Raw genomic sequence first — 18,943 nt, 5'->3', positions numbered from 1 at the left:
GGATGCTTTAAAGTGACTCCTTTTTAAATCGGCATCCTGGGCTCCGATATAACTCTGCACAAATCCACTTTTAGCTCTTGCAAATATGAAACGCGGTTCGACATTTAAAAAAAAAAAAAAAATAGCTGAGTGGTCAAAGAAAAAGAGAAGTGAAATATGAGGAATAATCTGCTTCGCCTTTAATAGTATTGAGCGTGCAAACCATGTTTCAGACACAGGTGTCACTAAATGATATATTAGGCAGTTTGCATAAAAGTTTTACTTCCCTTTTTACTACTAGTGTTTTCTGAGATAAACCACAATATGTGGGGGGAAGAAAAAAAAAAAAGAGCAGATGTGATCAACGCCTAAGTTCAACTGAATTAATGCTCTTCCCCCCCACCCCCGCCCCCCATTTCTATTTTTGTAAAATTTTTATTTCTTATTCTAAGGCACAGCCAAGGTCCACAGACGGACTGAACGACCGCTTGACTTGCAATTGGGATTTATCTTTGAAAATATTTGGAGGGTGTCAACCACAGACCAGCCTCATGTCTTCCAGTTGTCTCTGTTTGGCCTCGTTAGCCGCCTGGAGGTTCTTCATCCTCTCCGTCAGGTGCTGCTCGTCCAGCTGCTGCTTCTGCCGCAGCTCCCGACGCCTCAGCCGCGCCTCGCGGTGCGGAGACAGCAGGCCGAGCCTCAGCAGCTGGATGCACGTTTGTATAGCTGCCGGAAAACATGTGGAGAGGGAGCTCAGGGACGGGGGGAGGAGGGAGGGGGGAACGTTTCAAAAAATGAAGGGATGACGGGGAGGAAGTCGTCTAGTCGGTACCTTGAATCCATTCCTGCTTCTTCTTCTTGTCCGAAGCGCTGATCTCAAAGCTTTTATCCAGGCACTTAATAATAAAGAGGCACTTCTTCCCGTCTTTATCTAGCAGAGACTGGAGAGGACAAATAGAAAAATAATTTAAAAAAAATCACATGAAAGTGAAATCAAATAAAATAATAAACCAATTATTAAAATAAAACTCCACCTTACCTCCACGCAGCAGCTTTGGTCAAGAACGATGTCTCCCTTCTTCTCCGTGAGGTCTTCGCAGACGTAGTAGGTCAGCGAAGTGGGTCGAAGGACGAACCAGCGCTCCATCCAGTTCTTCCTCTTGTGGCCTTTTTTCATCATGTAGCCCTTTGAAACACAACACCGAGTTGAGCCGAGGCGTTCCTCAGGCCTACGCGTCTTCTTACCCCCCCCCCAACCTGCTGGGCGTCCTGTCCGACCTGCTTGAGAATGTCCAGGATGAGCTCCGAAAACACCTCGTTGATGCTCATGGACAGGATCTGGCGGTCCACGTCGTTGCTGAAGTAGATGACTCCCACCAGCTCGATCAGCTCCCATACAGTCAGGCAGCTCTTCGCGCTGTGCTGCATCCTGTAGTCTGTGAACTTCTCCTCGCACCACCCGATCCCCATGGCCTCCATCAGCTTTCGCAGAAAATACTCGACCTACACGGGTGGACAAAACGGCCTTACTTGAAGCTTCAAAAGCAACGTAGGCGCGTGGTTCATTTTTTGAACAGCTCTGAAACGACAACATTTTCTTTCCAATCTTTTTTGGTGACGTGTAGGAATGCTGCTTATTGCCAAGAAACACTAGGAAGACATCCACTTTCTCAAAAGTAATAATTAAAATACGTCAGATTGTGTTCTCTCTGACAAAAAGTCATTTATAGTAATAGATTATGATGTATAAACACGAGCCTGAAATATCAGCACAGTGGCGGGAATTTCACGGCTTGTTACGTCGCGGTCAGAACTCCGTATCAACCGAGGTAGAAATGAATCAAAACTAACTCCCACAGATTTCATGAGCAAATTTCAGGCCAGAAAGAAGAAAACAAGATGATTCAGAGAACACAAGGAGAATTCTCGAAGCCAGCCATAATCTCTTCAATGTGTGTTTTCTGATTAGATTATACAGTTTAAAAGTAGTCTGGAGCAATGCCTCCACAGAACACCTCTCAAAGCCTGACAACTGCTTGCACCTGACCATGTCAGCAGTTTTTGTGCAGCTTTTCACAAAAGTTAAGAGTAAAACCATATCTACAGCAAAAGATCCTTTTCTGAAAGTCACATATTCAAGAAATAGAAAATAATCCTGCAAAGATAACCCTGCTCACGCTTCATCAGATTATCTACTGGATGCACCAAGTTTTCAGCTCAGATCCTATTTATTTGAGCTAAAATACTGTTTACCAGGTTATCGTTGGTATTTTTCCTATATCCAACAAAAGGAATGGAGACAAATTGCTCAGTTTCTGCTTGTGATCAAATTGAAAAGGTGAATATTTTCCATATGTCGTGATTAATCCACTTTATAAACCTGAAAGATCCAAAAGTCAGAATTGAGAAGCTAATTGAAAAAAAATGCTTCTGAAAATAATCAGGGAAAGAAAAACTGAAACAGAAGGGCGCGGTCTAATCCAGATATTTGGATCAGCTGGAATTACAAAAATTCCTCTTTAAGCCTCTTCCTCACCTCCTCGAAGACAATCACCAGCGGGTATTTGTCTTCCGACAGGAAGTTAAAAATGCACCAGACTTTGAACGCATCGGCATCTGAGATGATTAGACGATGAGGGTGAATATTCTTTTTGTAGCACAGAGTCCAGCACATCCGGTAGAACTCCAGCACGTCGAAATCCTCCTGCACCTGCGGACGAGAACACGGAGTCAGAGAGGAGTCGAAGGGAGACGCCGGCGACCTGCTTGTTTACAAGTGCAGAGCCAAAGGATCGCTGCCGGTCTCCCCTGGAAACCTTAAAGGCTGCAGGATGTGAGGTGATGTTGTTACAGGGCTCATTTTTATTCAGGTCAGAGTTTGGCGGAGAAAAGGGAAGAAAAACGCCTCGCAGCTCAACAAAGGAAGCCTGAGCTGCTTGCTAACTGGACTGAGTCAACTAAAACTTATCAGAGCCACAGCTATTTTGAATACTAATGGGACCACTCTTGCGTAAAAATTAGAGAAAACGTCTTACTCAGAATTTGCAACCATTTCCACATTTAGATGATGAGTCACTTTAATGTGGCACAAAGGAAGAGATCATGAGATTAATTTGTTTGGTCGACGTTTCAGCAGAGAATTATTATATAATCAAAAAAAAAAAATTGCTCACTAGTTTTTCAATCCGGAGATTTATCATTTTAGCTTTTGGCAAATAATCAACCAGATAACTCATTTACAATAAATAGTTTATTTACTTATTTTTACAAAACTTGGCTGAAATTCAAGCACTTAAAGTTTTTTTTTTTTTTAAATCCCATATCTGCTTTTACATTATTAAATTTTCAAAAACCTAACCTGTACATTGTTTTTTTTATTATTTTTTTTTTTTTTTTACATGTTTAATTAGCAACTTTTATTTTTTTTTCCACAGAAGGATTTTTTTTTTTTTTGGCACATGATAAACTAAAGAAACTATATTTCTAAAAGAATTCAGTTTTTAAACACTAACACACTTATTTTGGACATATCATTCAATAAAGTCTGATGATTCACCACATTATGACCTAACATTGTGCAAAGAATTGCCTCCATAGTTATGAAATTGACATCTGGTAAAGAGTCTGAACATCATTTTTAACAAAACATTTAATTTCTAACAAATGAAAGACAATTGATCAGAGCAAGTAAATGATCATGTTTAAAGTACACTTTGTGAAACATGTAATTTAATCAAGGTCAAAGTAGCCAATGTGCAAATATTATTGCACCGGGAGAAAAAATTCATGACTGTACACATTATTTCATAACTCACACATTTTAAATTTGGATCTTTGTCTCAGAGAAGTCCACATTTATACTTTGTTTACTTTAGATTCTGTGTAAGCCTGAAATTATTTTTAACAAATAAAATAAAACAAAAGAAAGACAGTCTTTCACTGTTCATTATGACAATATAAAAATAAATGTACATTTTCTTCACCTCACATGAACCACATTGCTACAACTCCCAGATTATGAATCGTGCATTCTTTTATCACTTGGAGCTATGGTTAAGTTCAAATGTATTCCTATGTCTAGAAGGTGTGGGTTTAGACCAATATTAAAATTTTATCACCATTTTTCCAGTCTCACTGCTGGACCGCTCCAGCAGTCTGACTATTTTAGTGAACATCTTAAATGTAGCGAAACAAACCGAGCGAAATGATCCAAAACGCCAACATGCAACGACCGCCTGATGCCAGGAAGAAACACAAGAAGATGCAATTTTATATTTTGTAGATTTGCTTTAAATCATTCAAGACTCACTTGAATTATTGTGAATCTGGGAGACAAAGATTAGGGTGATGGCACGGAGGCCTTCCAACCTCAAATACTTAGAGCTCATCATCAAAGGTGATTCCTCAACATTTCAGTAGAAACAGGAAAATGCAGCTCAGAAATAGTAATAAATGTTGTATTAATGTAACACAAAAAATGTCTGTTTAAAATTGCGTATAGTTAATTTGTGTCACGCCATTTTGTAGTGAAATGTAAAGAGACACATTTTACATCGTCTTATAACATTTTGAGAGAAGCCCGTCTCAAGAAACATAATTCTTGGTTGAATGAAGAATATCTTTTGACATATTTAAGTTTGCAAAACTGTGGAGTCAATGGTTACTCATAAATGCTCACATAAGTAAATGCACATTTTTCGCCTATATATGTCTTTTGCAAACTGGGCAAATATTTTAAAAACATGGTTTCAGAGTGTGACGGAGATATTAAAGAGTTTTTTTTTTGTTTGTTTGTTTGTTTTTTTAACCACTCTTAGTCCTCACCTTGTCAAGAATGTACCTGTTGAGGTAAGGCATGTAGCCCTCATTAGACAGAGGTCCCTTATCATCTTCTTTAAAATGCTCTTCAAAGGTCAAAGGGTCATGGGGGATCTTCATTACTGTGCACAGGTTGTAGGAGAGCACCTACACAACAACAAATACACCGGAGCACAACTGTGAATGTCAATGCATTTATTCATTCAAACCTCAGAGTCCAGTAAAATAGCATTACGATCTTCAGAGAACAGTAATCATATGGCTGTCTGTCACATCTACACGCATCACCAGCCAAGCGATCCTTCAGTTCCTGCCAGTGACATCTCTAAGCTTTTAGATTATGGACTGTTGCTCTCAGCTGCACTACTGCAAAAGGTCATCAGTTTCAGTTCAGTTCTGCTGCTTTGCACCGCTGATAATATTTTGTCTGACAAAGTGTCACAAAAATAAAACGCTTACCTATAAACACTCGAGTTTTTCACGAGAGAAGTCAGTGAAGCTCGTTTTACACCTTAAAACGCCAAAAAGGCAACAGCTGCTTCCAGTACACCATGTCACAAAACTCTTAATTTTCTCAAACTGATTGCTTGACCCCAAAATCGAATGGTTTCCAAGGTTACCAAATCCCAATTAGAGCAATGGTTTGCTTCAATGGTTTGATGGGCAGATTGTCCGCATGATGTGATTAAGGCTGGAGGTAGAACGAGTTTTTTGTTTTTAAAGCTCTCAGTAGACAAATTTTGTTATTTATTTCCAGTTTTGTTTTAACCATGACATGCGAAACAAATTTAGATATTTTTAGTTGCCAAACCATTTACAGAAGAGAAGATTAAATGAAAAAAAAACAACAACTCCTAAAATCGCCCAAAATAGTAACTCGAATGAGGCATAAAAACAATTACTGTTCAAGTTCTGGTAATAGCAGATTAACACACAAAGAGATTGTGTTTACTATTGCAACACAGAGATGTTAAATTATGAAAAATAAAATATGAAACAAAATCAGGACTAAATTAATGGTGATATATCTGTACACGCGGACGCCATTACTGTTTGGAAATACAGTGTAAACAGAAAACAGACATCTTATAAAATTGATTTCCCAATAAATTGCAGAAGTAGCTGAAATGTTGCTCATTATTTTCTCACAGAAGTACGTAGAAGCAGAAATCATACAGGATGCAAAAGTGCTAATCCAAGTGTTTGAGGTCAGACTAAAGTGAACAGAAATTAAAACTCGCCTTTAACTGAGATTTGGAGACTTTCCCACGGTGGTCCACGTCCAGGGCCGTGAACGCATGCCAGATGGCTTTCAGCAGCTCCTCTCGAAGCCACATTTTGTCTTCCAGCGGCACCAGAACCAGCAGTGGTTCCGTGAGTGTGCTGTGTTTGGGTCTGAGCCTGTTTCTGCGCCCTTTAGGCAAAACCAAGAGAAGGAGAAGTGTGATGCGCACTCCACGTGATGGTTTAGTTGGTCAGGTTTTCCCCCCACCCCTCATTATCCAAATATTGGCCAATATTCAGGGGGTTTAATCTGACATTGGTGGGAAGAAAGCAGCCAATCTACAATGTGCTCTAAGTTTAGATAAAGTTTGAAAAAAAACAACTGTTTTTTGTTTTAATTTTAAGAAATTTTGTCCTTCCTTCTTGTTCAGTGAGATTCTCCCACTGATTAATATGCCGCGTTTGATCAGCGCCACCTGCTGCTGCTATTTCTTAAGGAGTTTTAAATGTTTCCCTGCACATTTTGTATTAAGTTTGCAAAAATAAGCATTGATTTAGAGGCGTGTGAAAAGAATTGCTTCACGAGGTTGAATTAAGAGCCTGTTTGTGTAATTCAAATAAGTTATGAGACTTTTATAAATCTTCAAGTCGTTTTGCTAACTCGATACTCCTCCTTAAATGTGGATTACAAATCAATCCTCCGATAACACCGAGAACCGCATCAGCTCCAAACCACTACTCTCCCATGTCTAAGGAGTAAATATGTTTTTGGTTCGTTTTCAGAATCTTAAAAATACTATTTGACACATTTAGCAACAAAAAAGAAATAATAATCGTGTAGTCCTGTTGATGCCATTCCTTTGGGGTTTTTTTTCTTTCTCGAAAGCAGACAAAAATAGTTTAGACCCATTAAACTGAAACTCGGACCTTAATAAGTTATAGCTTCTCCAGCTGCAGATGTTTAAACAAATCCTCTTTTTGGGTGGGATAAGCTTCCCCTTGTGTTTGTTGAATGTTTAGTCACAAAACCCTGTTTTTATAATCCTAATTAGGAGCTTGAACACACTGTCAAATAATAGTTATTTACACCTTAAACTATTTATCATAATTTGTTCTGGGAGGCTGAGAGAGAACGGACTCTTATAGTACGTTTTGAGTTAATGAAGACAAAGTTAAGTGTTTTATGTTGATGTTCTGTTTGATGTTGCTTAGAAAGACTTGATCTCCCTTTTCATGCTTAATTGAAGTCCGAAAACTGTTAAGTTCGGTAAAAAATACCAGTTTTTTTTTTTTTTATGTAGCGTGCTTTATAGCTGAACAAAGTTTTAACAGCGACTCCATGACCCCATTACAGTGCTGCATTTATAGACCTCTGATCTAAAACAGAAGTTAAAAAGCTCCCAGTTCCAATTTAACATAGGGCTTTCATTAGTTTCAACCCATAATCAAAGTGAACTCAAACCTATCATGCTCACTGTTTCTCCCAAATATATATTTTTCTACTTTTCCTGAGCTACATTCGTCAAAATTTAAACCATAAAAAATACACAGAACCCAATCAATATTTTTTACATACTAATAAAAACATTTTAAGTTTTTTTTTTTTTTGGCACTTGTGGCCTTTATTCATCAGTAGCTTGACAGGGAAAGTGGGCAGAGTGAGAAGAAGAGTACATGCAGCAAACGGGTCCAGGACTGGGAGCTGAACGTGGCTCAGCCGCGTCGAGAGCTGCAGCGTTTGTAATGCGGTCGCCCTTTCGCTTTACCGCAGATCCACCTGCTGCCTCCACAGAAACACTTTTCTGACGATCTCGTCAGAAAACAAAACAAAAACAAAAAAAAAATCCGGCCACCTGCAGCATGTGAACGACTCTACGCGGGACTGTATGTTGGTTAAAATATGACAAAAAATAAAAAAAAATAAATAAAATAAACAGTCAAACATGATTCCCTTAGCTTCTTTTTTTTTTAATATGTTGTATATATAGATGGTTCATCCATACACCAACCAAAAGCTCGAGACCTTCACGATAAGTTGAATTGTACATGCTTCAACGATGTATCCAACGGCACATCCAGGGCTGACAAACACTTGTCCTATTAGCCATACTGAACACCAAAAGCATCCTCTCGTCCTGAAATTGTGTGTGCAACTGATTCCCTCCAACCAGATGCATTTGTTAAATCAGCTGTTAACACCTGCAAAGTAACAAAAGTTACAGCCTGTATTCCCCCATTCTTAAATAGTCTTGAATTAAAAAAAAAAAAAAAAAAAATTGCAGTCTGATACAGAAGGCTAGAAGACCTGAACAATATGAAAGTGCTAGTCATTAATTTACAGAGATCAGGCATCACATAGTGCTATGAATTATCCAATATGCTACATATGAATACAGCTGTTGATACCTTACAAAAGCCTCTGGTCGCTTTTTTTTTATTTATTTTTTTTTTCAAGGCTACTTGAAAAAAAAAAAATCAATAACCTTGGCTTGTATGTACATAAACGTGGGTGTTTGTTTATGCAGAAAGATTCGCAGATTTCACCACTACCAGAGGTATAATCTTATCGTGGCCCCTTGGCCACGGCGATAATGAAATATTTAGTCCCATTATCAATTCTAGCAGATAATCCATCCCATCCCTCCCATCCCTCTTTATTTGTTTCAGTGGGAAGAAAATACGAAGGAGTTGCTGTCTCAGGGGCTCCAGCGGACAGCGTTGTTCAGAGCTTCTTCTCTTGCTTCGTGCTCAAGTTCTTGGTTTGGTTTCCTGAGCCATCGGTTGCATTTTTAGTTGCTTTTACCCCCCCCGCCCCCCCACATCTTCTGGTGCTATTTCCCATTTGACAGATTGAAGAATGACTCAGAAGAACCAGTTCTGGAACCACTATTTAAGGGAACAACACAAGCTTTGTTTTTTTTTTTTTTTTTTTTTCACTTCACTACAATCAGTCACAGAGTAATAAAAAAAAAAAAAAAAAAAAAAAAAAAAAAAAAAAAGATGACTCAATTCATTCCTGGAGCTGTGCCCCCGAAGTTGAACGTAGATGGCACCACCGGCGCTGTGAACTTGTAGCCGCCGTGTTTCTCGATCATTTTGGACTCTGGAAGAAGATGGAAAGCAACAGGGATTTGAAAACAGAAATGTTCTAGGTTTTTTTTTTTTTCTTTGTTTAAAAACTGTCATTCCCCCCCCCCCCCATGTAAAAAATAAATGAAGTAATTTCTTCTGTAGGATCAGAAGTATTTTCTTCACTTCTCAAGTCATTTAGTTTCCAGTGCTCTCTACTGCCCCCTATCACCACCTCTGAATATGTTTTGTACTCGCTTTTGAAAAACACCATGAAAAGCTTAAAACGTGTTATGTTTTGACAGGGACACAGACTCAAATTTCTGTTTATTATTCAGATATGTCATTTGACAAAATGTTTATAATAAAACTTAAAAGTTTTGACCAATTTTAAGTTTTAAAATGTCAGACTTTGTCATTCCCATAAATGTTGGAAAAAGAAGGCATGAATCAGGTGTGTAGTATTGTTCCATTTCTAAATCTATTCAGCTCTGCTGCAGGAAAATGTAAAGTAGATTGGTTTGTCATCTGTTATGCCTTTATTTTTCCTTGCATAGGAAAAAAAAAAACTAATATGGTCTGAAGTCCAGAAATTGGTAAAATTGCCCCTTTTTGGAGTGAGTGTGCTCTCATTTCTGACCACTTCGATAAAAACTCAAATCTCAAGATAAACCCCAGAAAATGGGGGAAAAAAAAAAAAAAACTTTCAAAATTTATTTCTCTAAAAACAACCAATTAAGTGTATACACTCAAAGCCTCATATTTATACCCAGCCTTCAAAACAAATTAAACTCCATGCCTTTACAGACTGAATTGGAATGCATTAGATTTGAGTTACGACAATTCTGATCACCTTTTTTGTGCTTAAAGAGCATCATTTAACCCCCTTTTTATTTTCCCCACCATGCCTTCAACCCCACTGGAAATAGCTGGCATTAATGTAAAGAAAAAAAGCAAAGCGAAAGAAAGAAGCCATGCATAAATCATTTTATTGTCAGACTTGGACACAGTTCTGGAGGTCATCTCGTATTAGCAGGCTCTCACCGTGTGCCGCCCGCCTCTGGTCTGCGAGCGTGCCGATTTCCAGAAGCTGTTTGCGCTGCTCCTCGTCGAGGGTATGCGTTAGCGCCTGGTACCACGCGGGGTCACGGCTCTGGATATCTGCGTCAAGAGACGGGTCACAGACGGGTGAGCCCCACAGCTGCTGACTGCTACCAACACTGACTGGCGACAGGCGGGCCTCTTACTCTGTAGTATGGCTTTAAAGATCTGATACTCGTCCACTAGATTATCCTCATCATCTACGGATGTAGTGTAGCCCTCGAGCGCCGTCTCCTCGGCGTCGTCCTCCTCCCAGTCCTCGTCGTCTCCGTCCTCTCCCGCGTGCTTTGCCAGCATCTCCAGATACTCCTGGCCCTCCTCGTCGATGTCGTCCTCGTCGCTTCCCAGCTCCGCTATACAAAGTAACAAAAAAAAAAAAAACAAACAAAAAAAAAAAAATCCAGTTAGGATGCAGTCGATTTACCCCAGAAGCAAAACTCGGAATAACCGAGAAAGCACAATGGAGAAAACGCGCACCGTTTTCATCCTCTTCTTCCCCGTCTTCGTCTTCGTCGTCGTCTTCGTTCTCGTGTTCGGCTCGACAGGCGTACGCCCTCTTCAGGCCGCTGAACAGAAGGATGGCTGCGGGAAGAAGCTGCCCGCCCACCTGGTTGATGGCCTGAGGTCTGTGATCGAGGTCGATGAGAGCGCAGAGGCCCAGGACGCACATCTTCCTGTCATGGAGGCTGGTAAACAGGAAACATCATCAGTAAACATTCAAAATTCCAGGCTCTTCGTTTTCATTTCAAAACAGACGTGGAGGAGAGTAGCAGGAAATGGCGACGTTGAGCTCGTACCCGAGGAAGCAGTCGACATCTTTAAGCCACTGGGTAATGAAGTGGTTGGTGATCGGTTCGGTGCTGTTGGGAAAGCGGAGGTTCTCCAGAGTGTTGAGGAGGAGAGGCGGACTGTAGTAGAGCGCAGCGATGGCCACCTGCAGGCACATGGTCCGCAGCTCGCTGGTCTTCACCTCCCGCGTCAGGCGCTCCAACGCCGTGCCGACAAACAGCGGAACAACCTGCCGCGAGGAGGAAGTCGCGTTTGAACAAAATCTACGGCGAGACTTTTAACGGCAATGCCGACGTCTCGGTAGCTCATCTATGGGAAACGTAAAGGCCTGACCTGATCGATGCCGCGACCTTTGCACTGCAGAATGATCACCTCCAACATCTTGGCGGCGTGGCACTCTGGATCTTCACCTGGATCACCTGTCAGGACCTGCACCAATCACAGAGTGATTCATAGTTATCGTCAGTCATCAAGGTCACTTTAAAATTACCTTTTATTTAATCGTATGGCTTTAGCTACATTTTGTGTGTCGCTTTGGCAGCACTGAATGGCATAAAATTCCATCAGGTTGATGATCATTTTTGTGTGAATGTTACATTTTTCACCTCTTTTGTTCCAAATTCTTAATAAACTAGAGAAATCTTTACCTCTTCTACATTGGAACAGCATTTTCTTTGTACTTCCTGTCTCTGAAATCTCTTCAAACTAAAATATTTTATTGTGTAAAACGATAAATTCTATACACCAAAACCAGCATTTCATGCTTTTACATTTCAGAAGATTCATGGATTTGTTAGATGTGGTAAAGATGGACATTTCTGGTAGGATTAGTAATAATAAAAACAATATTTTGAGTGTAATATTTCCAACGACATTTACCTTCTTGCACATGCTGTAGATGATCTCCAGGTATTTGGTGTCTGACAGGAGTGTGTCAGTGTCCACTGTGACGTAGTTGTGAAGCAGAGGCATCATATCTAGTAAATATGATAGAAATTAGTTAGTTTACAGCATTTAAAAGTCTTAATTCGACATTGAACATGTTTCACTTCTACGATGAGACTGCAAGCTTTCTTCAGTGTCTGTACCTGTAAAGTAATCAAACCCGTCTTGCTGGAAGACTTCGTACACGAGTGGTAGAAGCTGCCACATCTGTGGCGACACCTGCTGGCAGGTCAGGCTGTGAGCCAGGGACAAGATCTCCTCGTAAAACTCTGAGAACAACGGAGTCGGAAGTTTAAGGGTCATTTGGTTACTATTAGGTTTCCGTCGTACGACATGCAGGTGCAACGTGAGCCACTTGTGCTTTACCTAGAACGTGCTGCTGCAGCACTGTGCCGATCACCTGCAGACAAATGCCCTCCAGCTGCTGGGTGATCTGCAGCAACACAGGTTAAACGGGAATAAGCAAGTTAGAGGCAATAAGCATTTTATCCAGAAAAAACAAGCTCAAACATTTCAGCTGGATGATAAATTTATCATCCAGTAAAAACCCGTTCTTGTGACAGACCTAATAGTGAGTATAACTAGAAGCAGCGACGTTGTCTTCAAATGCGTTAATCGCACCGATTTACTTCATCCAATGTGAAAAAATGCGCACACACACACACAAAAAAAAGATTGGCTTCCTATTCTCAGGTATGGAGCCATTATGCAATCAAAGCCTCAAACAAGATGGTCAATCTGTTTGGAGCGCTTTGACTTCAAGCAGCAGCAGTGCATCAGCAGACATGGTGGCAAAGTGCCCCGGCACTATTTCTAGCGTCTGCCTCAGCCTGTGAGTCATTCTGAACATGGAGAGAGCAGAGCCTGTTCCCAGGAGTTGGTGGGTGGCGCAACTGTGTTGGCAGGAACCCTGCAGCAGACCGGAGCCCGCTTCCCCATCATGAAGTGGCGTGAAGCGGAGCGGTCAGGACACTGGCATGTGTGTGTGTGTGTGTGGGTTTGCGCCGATGCTGCTCACTTCTTTGTGGTCCTCCACCACACTTAGCAACGTGTCGATGGTGTTGAGGATGCCCATGGCCGTCACCGCTTTATCATCGCCTCCCTCCTCATCGGGCCCCGTCTGAATCACCTGGTTGAACGTCATTGCCTGTGAAAGGTCCAAGCGGGTTTACATCACGCGGAGACACACGCGGCAGATCGGTTTCTCTTTGTATTGTTTACATTTTGTCTGAACCAAGTCTTCAAATAAAGTGATACTGATTTAAAATAAATTAAAAAATCAATTCTAGGCATTTATATTATCAGCTCTTACCAAGTGCTGCGTCATCTCCACGGCTATCGGAGTGACCTCCTCGCTGTATTCGCAGATCATCTTCTGTATGACGTTGGTGAGGTCATCGTTCTCCGTTTCCCTGACGATGTGCAGGAGAGCCTGCATCACCGGTCGAATGTAGGGAGCGATGTATTCTTTGGCTGACGAAACAAAATATATATCAATGTGCTTTTTTTATTTATTTATTTTTAATATTTAAATTAAACCAAGTCTGTTGCGCCTCACCTTTCTCCTGGTTGCTGATGAGAACCTGCAGAGCGATGGCGGCCTCCACCTTCACCGGCATCTCATTGTCGTTGATGAGGCAGTTTCGGGTCAACTCCAGGGCCGTCTGCAGGTTCTGATCGCTTTTGAACTTCACCTCGCAGAAGTAATGCAGCACCCAGCAAGCCTTTTAAGAAACGGATGTCAGGATAAATGTGGTACGATGAGCTGGAAGTCCAGCCGCACTGAGGCCTTATTGAAAGGAAATGTGCGATCCGGCGCTCCACACTCACTCTGGCTCTCATGTAGCCCAGTTCGCTGCGGAACAGGGGGAAGACGTGATTCTGCAGCATGAACTCCATCTGGTCTTTGTAGATCTTTTTCTGTGCAAGAAGGAATTACACAAATTAAGTACAATAAAATATTTGCTTTAAAAAGCTACTGTGAAACAGCCAAACGTGAAAGCATCAGAATGCAGGTTTTGTAAATACTAAAAGGTGCACGACTGCTGAAATGTCTAGGACAGGGGTCCCCAAACTACGGCCCGCGGGCCGGATCTTGCCCGCCTCCTCATTTGGTCTGGCCCCCTGAACAATACCAGAGAGCATTCAGTGTTTTTTTTCATATATATGTGGATTTTTCTTAAACCACAAACTCTTGAGCAGATATGAAACTTAGTTTCCCTCAATGGAATATGTACTAGTCAGTACCAGTCACCGTTTCGCTCACAGTTTTTTTCCATTTGCATTCTGGGTAAAAAAAAATCTATCTACAAACGCGAATATGTCGTCGGCAGTAATCCAATCCAATCCAACCCCCCCCGGTCAACAAAACTTTTCTAAGGTTTCTTTCTCGAAAACTAAGACGGCCCCCGACCAGAAAAGGGAACAGTCATGTGGCCCTCGCAGGAAAAAGTTTGGGGACCCCTGGTCTAGGATGTCATTAGCGACCGTGCGACTCGGCCCACTCTGCGCCTCTCTTTGGCTTTATTGTGAAAGTATTTGCTTGACAAGGGGCTGCTAGCTGCGCTTCCTTTCTCCTGTGTCATTTTCCTTCCTTCTGTGCCTCGCGCACACACAAAGCGGTACGGACGTGTGCACCATGCTGGAGAAAATGCAACGCTTTGCTGTGAAGCAAATCCCAAACAAAGCCGTCTCCCACAACATAACAAAACAGACAGTGTTATGGGAGGGGTTTTGTTTTTCCCCTACGCTCTGGAGGAGGAACGCTCAAACTAATTTCTTTTTAACTGCCATCTGGAGAAAGTGACAGATTTCCACCAGCAATTCATGACGGAGTGATGCAGAACAAGATTGAGGGGAGTTTTACTGAAGCAGAGGTGAAGTGGTTCGTTTCTCTCGATGTCAAAATGGTAAGAAAAATCTATGTTATGTAAATAATCACCCAAAGCAGCAATATTAATATCAGAAATTAGCTCAAAATTTGCACATTGGTGCAAATACAAATCTTCAAGATACAAGCTGTGTGTTCAAACTGTAATTTAGATGCACTTTAGGGACAATTTAAATAGGGATTTTACTCATGTTAATGTTTCAAACTAAAATATAAAGTGTGGCATTTCAAATGATTCCAAAGAGATGATCATTTAGCAGAACAACAAAAAAATTAAATATACACCCGGGTATTAAATGGCATAGATGGAAGACATCAACTTTGAACGTTTTCATGCACAGCTTACTTTCAGCAGGATTTCAGCCAGAGAGCCTATCATATGCAGGGCCCCGTCCTTTTTCCTGGGGTCCGAACTGAGATCGGTGAGAATCTGGTAGCAGAAGCCCATTGTCTTTTGCAGTACCTAAAAAAAAAAAAAAAACGAGCAGCAACGGGAATCATTTCTTTAGTTCAGAATATGAATCGTAAAATAAACAGAAATCAGAATCTGCGCGTCTTAAAAATTTTGATTCCACGCACTTCTTTCCTCTTGTTGCAGGCGGTGAAGAGCAGCGTCTGGGCGGCCGTGGTTGGAGAGATGAAGTCCTCGAACACGTCTAACAGAACAGAAGACGACATGTTAGATAAGCCGTTAGTCATTGCGCTCGCGCTCAATTGCTTTCGGCTGAGGGGGGGGGGGGGGGGGGGAGTTCCTCACCGAACTTCATGCGGATGTACTCGTACGGATCCTCCTGCCAAAGCTCCTCGTCGGAATCTGTGTAACACATGAGGGGGAAAACCACATCCTGAATGATGCCCTGAAAAACAAGAGCAACAGCCAGAGGTTTAGCCCAACACAAGCCAGGATTTCTAGCAAAAATAAATAAATAAAAACTTTAGTAAAGCAAAAGTGTCACGACACAATTCGCATGGATCGAACAGAACACGACATGCATCGACACTAAAATGTAGAGAGTGTTGTGGAGACATTGTCATGATTATTAAGGGGGGAAAAAATAGAGTTAACTGCAATAGATCTAGTCTTTGCAGTGTAATGGAAAATTTTATAATGTGCTCTTCACCCCTTTTGTGCTTTAGATTGTGTCTCATGATGAGATCATGTGTCTGGATGATCTCATCATGAGATTGGTCAAGGAGAACACCTATTGTCCAATCAGGGAAATGGCCAGACCATCTCCCTGATATAACAATCAAAGATTCACACCCATTGTCCAAACAAGTCTCTCCTCTCTGACCAGAACCTAAAAAAGGAAGCCAGATCCACTGTTGGTCAGAGCAGACTTGACAGACCCCTTGACTCTGTGTTTCTGTTCTCACCTTGCAAGGTTTTAATACATTTCTTATTTCTTCTCATCCAGACTCTTGTTAAAGTTATTTTATCCATGACAGCAGTGACAAAAATCACGTAGCCCTCGTTTATGGGATGCCTAAATAAGCCACACTGGTACCTGGATGTGTGGTTTGAGGTTTTTCCACGTCAAAGCGTGTGCTATTCCTTGATTGATGTAGTTAAGCGTCTGTTGGAGAACTCTGGGAGCAACGTACTGCTTTTCCTTGTACTGGTATAAGACTTTCAGCAACACCTATCACACACAAGCACAAAAAAAAAACAATTAAACTTAACTTCACCAGGCTTTTATACAGTAAAGTTTAATGTAGTTGTTTGCAGTTTGACATTCTACCTGCTGGGCAGCCACTGCGTACTCTTTCAGGAACAGTTCAGCAAACTCTGCGTACTCTTTGGTTGTGTTGCCGGGACTTCCGTACCTGCAGACGAGATTTGGGGAATCATTTTGCTTTCCTTTAGAAAGTGGATTAAATCAAAACGGTTGTGGGTTTTTTGCTTGTTTCTTTTTACCTCTCAAACAGTCGAGCCAAGATGTGAAGGGCCCATTTCTTGCATTTCCACCAAGGCAGCTCTGGTCGCTCGTCTTCGTCGATCTGCATCGTCTCCTGCACAGATCACGTCAGGAGAGTGTGTTCATGAAAGATTTAAAAACAGGGCTCCTGCAGGTTTCACCGGCACAAATTCAATACCTTTTAACACCATTAGCAGTGAAATTTAACTTTTATCATGACAGGGATGTAGAAAAGAACGTTTTATAGAGCAGCAGTGACAGAGTTGTTTAGCCCACAGTGAAAGCAGCTTTGTACAGGTTGGAGACAGAAGTGAAGAGGAACGTCGCCCAGGCAACAGGCGAAAAATTTACACTTTATCCATGATTGGCGCAAAAAGCTGGCTAGCCAGCTAGCGAGATGGTGGTAGCCACAGTGAGTCACAGAACGCAATGTTTGCACATGACTCAAACATTTCCCTGACAGAAAAGTCCCATGATAATAAAAACCTACATATACAAAATTAAATAGTTTTGCCATGACAAAATGTAAGACCCGAGTAACGGATTTAAAGCCAACTTACATTTTTAATAAATTTAAGACATTTTTAAATTCCTTAATTTTAGGTAAACAAATGTAAGACTTTTTAAGGATGCAGACACCCTATGTAAAATACACATAAAAAACAGAAAGAAAATAGTAGACTTGATTTTATTTTTATTTTTTTAACATTATATTAAAGGTTTTCTGAGCTTACTGGGGGAACGTCTCTGTCCACACCTGTCTTCAGGATCTCCATCCACTCCGTCAGGATCTGTCTGTTGATGAGCTCCAGTGGGAGATTATACTAAAGGAAAACAAGACACTGATTTTAACGTCAACACCATTTGCGGTGGTTAAACTCAGATCCGACGTGTACCTGAAAGATAGCGTAGAGGATTTTGAAGATCTGTTTCTGAATGAGGACAGATTCGTTTGAGTGGTCCTGGAGCAGCTGGATGAAGCGGTCCTTAAGCATGGGCATGAAGATGTGCATGGCTGCCACCAGAGGCTGCCTCTCTTCTGGCTTCTTATATCTGAGTCAAGCATGAGCGCAAGTGTTAATTCTGCCACAAAACATGACGAGAGAGAGAGAGAGAGAGAACAGAAGACATCTGGGATGAAGAGCCAGGACTCACTCGTAGTTTTTGACAAGTTGGTAGAGGCAAAGCAGGATGCCCAGCCAGGCTAAACTGTTGTCCGACTGCAGGTAGAAGCCGATCTTGTCCACGATGCTCGTCCACTTCCCGGGGTAGTCGTGCTTGATGATGTGGTGAATACATGTCGTCAGCTGGACTCTGGTGGAAGCCGATTTAGAAAGCGACAAAATATGAGGCGTGAACGGGGAAAGGAAAGATGGATGCATGACAAAAATAAAAAAAAATAAAATCTGAGCTCCTTTAGCTCAACTGAGCCAGCAGGGTTTGTGGTTACCTGATGCGCTCGGGGGACTGGATGATTGCCTCTACTATGTTGTCTCGGATGAACTGCCTGTCTTCCTCTGGGATGTTATTAACGGGCGGCTCTGTGCCAGCAACTTCTCCATCACTCCAGTGCTGGATGATTTTGTTCTTTAGGTAAATCACACCTAAAATAAGAAGTAAGCACAACGCTCAGGCCTTCTCATCACTTCCAAATTGAATAAATCTGACAAAAACCTCCAGATCCTACTTCACTTTGTGTTTAAACTGTAGAAATAAACTCTTCCCTAGCTGAGTGGTTTTGAATGTGACACCAACATGAGCTCACGTCGCCTCTACAGCGCGCGGCTGCATGACACACGGGGAGAGGCATTTGACAAAGCAGAGATGAGAATGCAGACGTCAGAGTGCTGACACAAATGTCTCCACTGCTGGTGATCATAATCCGGCCCATCCAGGCTGACAAAGCATAAACCCCCCCCACCGCCCGTCCTACACCCCCCCTTCTATTCACCTCCAACCAGTGCAGCAAAAAACACTCGTTCAAGTAGTCACCAATGTTGTGATGTTTTCCTATGAAAGTGAGATAAAGACTTGGGAATAACCAGGAGTCTAATGCGAGTCATCTTTCACCGTTTTAATATAACAACTAGAGATGTGCCGATCAGGTTTTGTCCTGCCCATTCTGATTCTGATCACTCATGAGGGCCGATCACCGGTACCGATCACATAATTTTTTTATTTTTATTTTTTTAAAGAATAAGCACTACCA

General features: G+C 41.6%; 2 protein-coding genes across 2 annotated transcripts in view; both read right to left on the bottom strand.

Annotated features, from left to right (window-relative positions):
- The window catches only part of LOC106938538 (switch-associated protein 70-like), a 10,246-nt gene extending 3,924 nt beyond the window's left edge, over positions 1 to 6,322 (bottom strand). The window contains exons 1-7 of the mRNA XM_015020629.1: positions 6,039 to 6,322; positions 4,804 to 4,944; positions 2,516 to 2,689; positions 1,258 to 1,482; positions 1,019 to 1,165; positions 812 to 920; positions 524 to 705 (exon numbers count right to left, since the gene is read on the bottom strand). Coding sequence (XP_014876115.1) covers positions 524 to 705; positions 812 to 920; positions 1,019 to 1,165; positions 1,258 to 1,482; positions 2,516 to 2,689; positions 4,804 to 4,944; positions 6,039 to 6,134 — 1,074 coding nt within the window. The 5' untranslated portion in view covers positions 6,135 to 6,322. The remainder of the gene's footprint in view (positions 1 to 523; positions 706 to 811; positions 921 to 1,018; positions 1,166 to 1,257; positions 1,483 to 2,515; positions 2,690 to 4,803; positions 4,945 to 6,038) is intronic.
- A 2,130-nt stretch (positions 6,323 to 8,452) lies between these two features.
- The window catches only part of ipo7 (importin 7), a 21,237-nt gene continuing 10,746 nt past the window's right edge, over positions 8,453 to 18,943 (bottom strand). The window contains exons 3-25 of the mRNA XM_015020625.1: positions 18,185 to 18,338; positions 17,890 to 18,048; positions 17,631 to 17,787; positions 17,469 to 17,558; positions 16,734 to 16,828; positions 16,558 to 16,642; positions 16,324 to 16,458; positions 15,573 to 15,672; positions 15,395 to 15,471; positions 15,162 to 15,278; positions 13,756 to 13,845; positions 13,484 to 13,649; positions 13,238 to 13,398; positions 12,944 to 13,072; positions 12,292 to 12,358; positions 12,069 to 12,194; positions 11,860 to 11,957; positions 11,314 to 11,409; positions 10,989 to 11,209; positions 10,669 to 10,877; positions 10,338 to 10,544; positions 10,135 to 10,251; positions 8,453 to 9,124 (exon numbers count right to left, since the gene is read on the bottom strand). Of these exons, the coding sequence (XP_014876111.1) occupies positions 9,027 to 9,124; positions 10,135 to 10,251; positions 10,338 to 10,544; positions 10,669 to 10,877; positions 10,989 to 11,209; positions 11,314 to 11,409; positions 11,860 to 11,957; positions 12,069 to 12,194; positions 12,292 to 12,358; positions 12,944 to 13,072; positions 13,238 to 13,398; positions 13,484 to 13,649; positions 13,756 to 13,845; positions 15,162 to 15,278; positions 15,395 to 15,471; positions 15,573 to 15,672; positions 16,324 to 16,458; positions 16,558 to 16,642; positions 16,734 to 16,828; positions 17,469 to 17,558; positions 17,631 to 17,787; positions 17,890 to 18,048; positions 18,185 to 18,338 (2,954 nt within the window). The 3' untranslated portion in view covers positions 8,453 to 9,026. The remainder of the gene's footprint in view (positions 9,125 to 10,134; positions 10,252 to 10,337; positions 10,545 to 10,668; positions 10,878 to 10,988; positions 11,210 to 11,313; positions 11,410 to 11,859; positions 11,958 to 12,068; positions 12,195 to 12,291; positions 12,359 to 12,943; positions 13,073 to 13,237; positions 13,399 to 13,483; positions 13,650 to 13,755; positions 13,846 to 15,161; positions 15,279 to 15,394; positions 15,472 to 15,572; positions 15,673 to 16,323; positions 16,459 to 16,557; positions 16,643 to 16,733; positions 16,829 to 17,468; positions 17,559 to 17,630; positions 17,788 to 17,889; positions 18,049 to 18,184; positions 18,339 to 18,943) is intronic.

This window comes from Poecilia latipinna, unplaced genomic scaffold, assembly GCF_001443285.1.
Source record: "Poecilia latipinna isolate Pla-1442-1.1 unplaced genomic scaffold, P_latipinna-1.0 Scaffold2621, whole genome shotgun sequence".
NCBI classification, from domain to species: domain Eukaryota; kingdom Metazoa; phylum Chordata; class Actinopteri; order Cyprinodontiformes; family Poeciliidae; genus Poecilia; species Poecilia latipinna.
Note: the sequence above shows the minus strand (reverse complement) of the source record. Positions and strands in the feature narration are given on the sequence as shown.